This window comes from Petaurus breviceps, unplaced genomic scaffold, assembly GCF_028583685.1.
Source record: "Petaurus breviceps papuanus isolate PSGF00001 unplaced genomic scaffold, PetGlider_PUasm1.0 218, whole genome shotgun sequence".
Taxonomy (NCBI): domain Eukaryota; kingdom Metazoa; phylum Chordata; class Mammalia; order Diprotodontia; family Petauridae; genus Petaurus; species Petaurus breviceps.
In genome coordinates, this window is record NW_027185872.1 from 3844384 (window position 1) to 3851949 (window position 7566).

The window sequence follows — 7566 nt, forward strand, 5'->3', positions numbered from 1 at the left end:
TCTATCTATCTATCTATCTATCTATCTATCTATCTATCTATCTATCTATCTATCTATCTATCTATTTATCTATCTATCTATCTATCTATCTATCATCTATCTATCTGTCTATCTATTTGTCTATCTATCTATTCTTCTGTCCTTCTATCCATCCATCCATCCATCCATCTATCCATCCATCTATCTTTCTATCTAACAAACCAGTGACCCAGAGGTTTCCATATGTGGTTCCCCCTTCCTTAGACAACTCAGTGAATTTTCACTTAACAACCTCCTCAGATACATTTTAGAAATATGCTTGTCCGTGTGCTTTGCTATAATTTGGAAAACAAGTTAAAAATTTGAAAGGGATGGAAATTACAGCCATTTTGAAACAGAAGCAATCTCAGGCTTGAAAATCTGGCTTTAAAAAAAATGTTGAAAAAGGTGTGTAAAAGGAAAGCATCTAAGCCTGAATTTGATCCTTTCCTGCCTAGTGTCCAAAGATAGAAGGGTGCCCTGTGGCATCCAGGAGCTGACACACTGGCTTTTGATTCTGCCATTTCTCCCTAACAGTATTTAACATTAGATTTTTTTTTCTCCCTCTTAGGATGCCTCCATCGCCCACAGATTCCACATCATGAGAGAGAAACATCCAGAGAAATTCAACAGCCGGTAGGTACCCAGATGGTGGCTAAACCTTTGTGAAGTGGCAAAGACACCAAGTGTCACAAGTGCCTCTACATGTTTGTGAATGAGGGAGGGGAGCTGGGTCTTTGTCTGTAAACGGATGGAAGAAGACAGTAATGCCTTTGACTTTCCCCATATGTGAATGTCTTCATAACTGAGCAGCATGTTAAACTCTTCTGCTGTGGTTTGTGAGGCAGCAGGGTATTGGGGGGAGCTGGTGCACTGGGGAGGAGGGAGCATTCCCCTTTGTTGACAGATGCCACAGTTTAAGGAAACACACCATTATTGCTGGGAATGAGTCACATGGGCTTCTTTCCTGGAGTCCAGGGCTTTTCAGAGTAAATCAGAGCTTTCTCTGGAGGATGCATGGAAGAAATGGGTTCACTCTCCTCCAGCTCTCTTTCACCAAGTAAGTAGCACCTTCCTATCATGTTGGCCAGAAGGGAGGGAGTTTTTCTCTCGCCTTGACTATCTTCGTTTATATCACTACCAGTATCTGCTTTATCATTTTCTGTAAAATGTGAAAGGCTGCACTTATGCCTATACTTATATCTATATTTCTAGCTACAAAATCTTTTAAGTTGAACTCAGACTTTTGGGTCATCTGGCATGTATACTGCTATGGATGGCTACAGATAGGGACTCTCTTTTTCACACAAACACTAAAGTGACTTTTAATTTAAAGGGCAAACCATAGTCCAGGGTCTGGTCTTCCCTTAGAGGTCATTTTCATGTGAGTCATTCCAGAGCCCTTTTCTGCCACCTGTAGCTGAGATGCTTGTGGTTACTGATACTTGGGGTACATTTGGGGCCGTGTCTGTACAATAATAGAACATGTCTGAGAATCCTTAACCAATCAATCTACCTGCACATTTTGACAGGGTGGCATCAGGGTTCTTTGGTGCTGTTTACCCTCACATCTAAATAAATGAGACCCAGAGGCTTTGCCTTCCATAGAAATACTACTTCAGGGCTTGGGCTGACAGTTATCAAGTTTCTGTGTGAATTTCCCATTGAATTTACCCATGGGGGAAAATTTTATAGAAAAGAAATGGAAGCTGTTGTGTCTTCCAACCTGAAGAAACCAAACACAAAGGAATGCTTTGAGCTTGTTTTCCGATGTGTCATCATTTCACGGAATGACACAGTGGTTTCCTGTTCATCACAGTAAAAGAATCCAGGATGTTTCAGAAGTTTTCACTTAGTCACTTGAATCAGGCACATTTGAAAACATTTGCTGAGAATTTCTTTTAAAACGTCTGATTGCCCATCTACACATGAAGTTTTGGCTTGCTAATACACCTCAGCTGGAGTGTAGGCAGGCCCCCACGTGCATCTGAGTAGAAGACAATTTGCTGTGGAGGCTCTCTGAGGCTGCCGAGGTGCTGGAGTGAGGGTGACCCGGCTCGATATGGTGGGTTGGCCCGAATGGCAACCCCTGGTAGCAAAGCTGGAGGCTGGAAGGAGACCAGCCTTAGCAAGTCACAGTGGGAGCATGTGCAGCAGCATTCCATACAGAATGGATCTGTGTAGCCACCATGTGGAGTCATCTGATTCTCAGACTTAGAGATCTGAAAGTTGGCAAGGACCTCATTGGCCATCTACCGAAAGGCATTATCCACTAAGATGTACGTAGCGAGTGGTCATTCAGCCTTGTGCCGGAGGGCTCCCAGGTGGGGGAGCCCATCACCTCCCAAGAAACCAATTCCACTGTGAGGCACCTGTGATTATCAGGAAGTATTCCCCAACATTCAGCCTCAGTTCATTCATTGCTTCTGATTTTACCCTTTGGGGCCCTGGAACATGTCTCTGCTATTATATTTTCTCCAATCCCTGAGTCTTCTCTTCTCCCCCCAAAACAATCTGTTCCAGTTCAGTCCAAACCAATCCAATACACATTTATTAAGCACCTACTGTGAGACAAAATTGTGCTAAGTATTGAGGATGCAATGCATAAAAAGTCACTGCCTTCAAGGAACTTACAATCTAAAACATACCCTTTCCTTTCACAGATCCTCATCTGTCATGAATTTGAGGGCTTCTTGAACTGCCTCCTCCTGACTGCCCTCTTCTGGACACTTTCCAGTTTATAAGTTCCCTTTTTCCATCTTGGTGTCCAGGACTGAACACAGACTAATTCCTTATGGCTCTGATGAGGGCAGAGTACAGTGGGGCCATCAAGCCTCTATTACTCAAAACTCAATCTCTCACTCTGCTGACCTGTGCTGAGTCTGCAGTTCACTAAGACCCTTCAGATCTTTTTCAGTATAGCTGCTTTCTGCCTAGGCCTCCTCCACTTTGAAGGTGTGAGCTTGATCTTCTGCATTAACCAGACAGACTTGACATTCTCCCCTATTCATTTTCATATTGCTGGAGTCAGCCTAGTGATCGTGCCTGGAAAGGACTATTGGAATCTTGACTTTGCGATTCATTGCATGAGCTATGCCACCAGCACATAGTAGGTTCTTAATGAATGTGTGCTAACTGGCTGGTATTTCCTCAATTCAGTGTGTTATTGTGCAGTTGATATGGTGGATTGTCTCTGTATCTAAAGATGATGCTGATATGCCATCAAAAACTAAGAGCAAGTAGGTTTCCATCCCTTTAAAGGAGGCCAGCTCATTGAAATGTGATGGCTGGCATTGTTCTTTGTGCCTCTGGCATCTAGGACCCTGTGGGTGCTTACTAGATATTTGTTGGATGGATGGTGAATAAGAGTTTATGTTGAAGACACCTTGGAGACGAGATCTGGTAGGGACCACATCTGACTCCTTGACAGCAAGGAGCTGGGGATAAAGTGTTGTCTAGTGCAGTAACCCCATCACCAGCACCCAACCAGTACCCAGCTCATGTCTATCTGGAAGAATTCCCTCCAAGCCAATCTTATTGAAGCATGTTTGATAGACTTAGGTCATAAGGGGGATGTGAATTTGCAATGTCTTATAATGATAAATGACATTTATAAAATATTTTAAAGTTTTCACAGAATATTATACATAGTATCTATTATGAACCTCACTCACACCAACTTTGTGAGACAGGAAAAAATGGGTATTTTGATGTCTGTCTTATGGACTGGTCAACTGAGGCTCAGGATGGCCATGTGTCTTCCCCATGATGTATATTCCCTGCCTTCAAGGAGCTTAAACCCTAACAGAATCAGCACATAAATAACTATATATGTAGGAGAGAGTCTGTGTAAATGGAAGATAACATAATGGGAAGGGACTGAGGAAGTTAGGAGCATGATGGAGAGGGTCCTTAGGAAGGTGATATATGAACAAAGTCTTGGAGAAAGTCGGAAAATCTGAGAGGTGAGGTGAGGAGGTGGTGCACCTAGTTATGGGGGACAATCAGTACAGATGAAAAGGAGTGTCCATGTGAGGAACCCCAAAGAAGCTATTCTCAATGGCCCACAGAGCGCTGAGCAGGGAATAAAGTGTTAGTAGACTAGAAAGGTAGTGGCCATTATAAAAGGCTCTCAGTGCCCTGGCAGTACTGGGGAGGAACTGGAGTCTGATGAGTAGGGAGAACAGGGACATGATCAGACCTAGGCTTTAGGAAAATCACTTTGACTGCTGAGTGGAGAGTGGAGACACTTGAGATGAGTCCAACTAGAAGGGAGTCAGAGCAGTCTAAGAGAGGAGATGTTGGTGTCTATGCAAGTGGAGAAAAGAAGACATACAGAAGTTTTAGGTTCTTTTTACTTCCAGGATCAAATAGAAAGTCCTCTACTTGGCTAGAAAAGCTGGATCCTTCCTTCATGATGACTTTCCAGGCTTGTTACTCCTTCCTCTCCTCCATGTACCCTGTAATACAATGACACTGGCCTCCTTACTGTTCTTTGGACCGGGTTCTCCATCACCCGCACCTGCTTTGTCCCTGGCTGTCCCCCATGCCTGCCGTGCTTTCTCTTCTTACCCCCATCAGCAAGCTTCTGAGTGAGATTCAGTTCCAGTCTCCCCTCCTGCAGGAGGTCTTTCCCAATGTATCTCATTGCTAGGACCTGCCCTCTGATGTTATCTCCCACTTAACGCTATGGGTACCTGGCATGTACATTTCTTCATGCTTTTCTCCCCATTAGGATATGAGCTCCTTGAAAGCAAGGGCTGTTTTTGCCTTGTATCTCCACTATTCAGCACCGCGCCTTGCATGTAGCAAGCGCTTACTTGTTTTTATTGCTGCAGACGTAAGAATAAGATCTTACCACGTTGTGTCCGTGGGGGAAGAATGTGGAGTCACAGATGACACTGGGGGTGAGCCCAGTGACTAGGAGGATCGTGGTGCTCTTGGTGATAATAATGTAGCTTCACAGAAGAGAGGGTTTGTAGGAGAGAGGATGAGTTCTCTTTTGGACATGATGAGTTTCAAGATATGGGGGAGGAATTGATGATGGTAAGCTAGAGCTCAGGAAGAAGATTAGGGCTGGATAATAGAGATCTGAGAACCACTTGCATAGAGATAATTGAACTAATGGGACCTAATGAGATCACTAAGTGAGAAAGTATGCTGGGAAGAGACAAGGGTCCGGGACTGCCCTTGGGGGTCATTCACCCTCAGTAGGTTTGAGCTGAATGAAGTTCAACCAAAGGAAATTCAAAAGGAGTAGTTGAATAAGTGGGGGGAGAAAAAGGAGAGAATACCATCATGAAAACGTAGAACGACAGTTTCTCGGAGGAGAGAGTAATTGACATTGTCAAAAGGTGCAGAAAGATCAGCGAGATGATGATTGAGAAAAGGCCATTCAGGGTGTCTGTTAGAGCATCATTGTTAATTTGGAGGAAGCAATTTCAATTAAATGCCAATGCTGGAAGTAGATTGCCCAGGGTTTATTTGAGAATGAGAAGAGAGAAAGTTGAGGCAGTGAAAGTAGATGGCTTTTTCAAGGACTTTAGGCATGAAAGAGAGAAGAGATGTGGGATGAGAGCTAATACCTAATAATAATCGGATCAAATGAAGAACTGTTTATTTGTTCCTTCATTTGTTTATTTTTAGGATGATGGATTCACAGGCAGGTTTGTAAGGAGCAAGGAAGGAGCCAATAGAAATGGCAAAAATTAGTATTAAATAGAGATTAGGCTTGATCGAAGGACATTGTTCTGGAAAAGACCAGAGAATGGATCATACATAATGTGTTTAGAAGGTTTTGCCTTGGCAAGAAGAAGGACTACTTGTTGATGCAAAACATGGGCATAGAAGTAATGATGTGTTAGCAGTGTGAGAAGAGGGGAAGGGGAGAAAAGGATCTCTTGGCAAATAGCCTCAGTTGTTTTCTTTTGTCTTTTTTTTTCCCCAATGAAATATTAGAAAAGATCCTCAGCAGAGAAGGGGGGATGGTGCGTGAAGAACAATGATAGGTTTGAGAAGGATGAAAAGATTTGGAAAAGCCATTGTGATAACGGGACAGGGTATTGATTAGGAGAGTATAAAGTTCTCCTTGCTGCAATGAGGGTCTAGGTGAGATCACTTGGTGAGAACACAAATTTGTTGTGCACCCAGTGACCAGAGTTCATTGATTTTTCCCATACAGAAACTCACTTGGGAAGTGTGTTCTTCACTCCCTATCCAATGTTCTCACTGCTCTCCTAGCATGTTTTACTTGCCTCCTAAGTTAAATGGGAAGGTTCTGGTACCAGGGGTCATGTTTTAGCATTCTCTCTCATTTTCTGTTGCTTCCCAAGTGTCCACCACAGCACTAATACACAGGAAATTCTGGATGATTGAATAATGACTAAAGCTGGTCTTTGGAAAAGAAGGACAAGACAAATCAAACGTGGACACGTTCAGTTTTTTTTTTTTTGGGGGGGGGGGCTGTCTAGCTAGGCTCAGGTGCTATGAACTCCTCCAAATGAAACATGATCCCATGGATGTACAAGGAAATTTAAGGAAGGACTCTCTCTTCTTCCAAGGACACAATTCTGACTGTTTGCACAAGTTCTGTAATACCTAGTGAATGCCATTCTTTTCAGTTCCAGAGGTGAATCCATTTTCTCTATGGCTCTTTTCCAGGTTTGCTGTAGCAGAGGCCAATTAGAGTTTATAAAAAGCCCTGCTAATAATGGGTGCTTCAGATTGGACCTCTTGTCACAATAAATCATAGGCCATTAATAACAGCGAGGAACGGGCTCACCTTGAAATTCATCTATATTTTAAAGAACCTGATGTTTCCAGCATTATCTTAAGGAAATTAATTACCAAAATATAGAATTCTGCTCTCTGTGCTTCTTATGACAGAGATTGGAAGAAATGGAAAATGGAATGACTTTTCCGGTGCTTAAGAGAACTCCAGTAGAGACAGATTACATGATATTCTAAAAAGAAATATCAATGTAAATCTAGGAGTTAACTGTGTGTGAGAAGCACATGTCTGACTTTTCTTAACTAAGATGTTCTCATGCCCATTTGGATTTCTGATAATGATATTTGTGGTACTATCATTTTGGACTCAGAATGCCAAATATGTTTCCACTCCAAGATGATGTTATTCCTGTGATGATGGAAGATTGTTTACTTTTTAAAATAATGGAATATTGTTCATTATTATCACAAAATCATGAACTATATCAAAATATTATAAAATACAATTTTATAGGAATGAGTAGAAAGTCTTAACCTGTTCTTAATTTCAAAAATCAGTATCAGAAGTGCAAGATGAGGTAAGCAGCACCTTTAACAAAAAAAGAATGAGGGCAGCCGGTAGGTGGCACAGTGACTCAAACACTGGCCCTGGAGTCAGGAGGACCTGAGTTCAAATCCCACTTCACACACGTAATACTTACTAGCCGTGTGACATTGGGCAAGTAACTTAACCCCAATTGCCCTGCCCTCCTCTCTCCAAAAAAGCAAAAATAAATAAATAAATAAATAAATAAATAAATAAATAAATAAATAAATAAA

At 42.2% G+C, this 7566-nt stretch overlaps 1 protein-coding gene across 1 annotated transcript in view; it reads left to right on the forward strand.

The window, feature by feature from the left end:
* DGKB (diacylglycerol kinase beta) overlaps positions 1–7566 on the forward strand; it is a 698074-nt gene that overhangs the window by 405539 nt on the left and 284969 nt on the right. The window contains exon 21 of the mRNA XM_069094439.1: positions 590–654. Within this exon, the coding sequence (XP_068950540.1) occupies positions 590–654 (65 nt within the window). The remainder of the gene's footprint in view (positions 1–589; positions 655–7566) is intronic.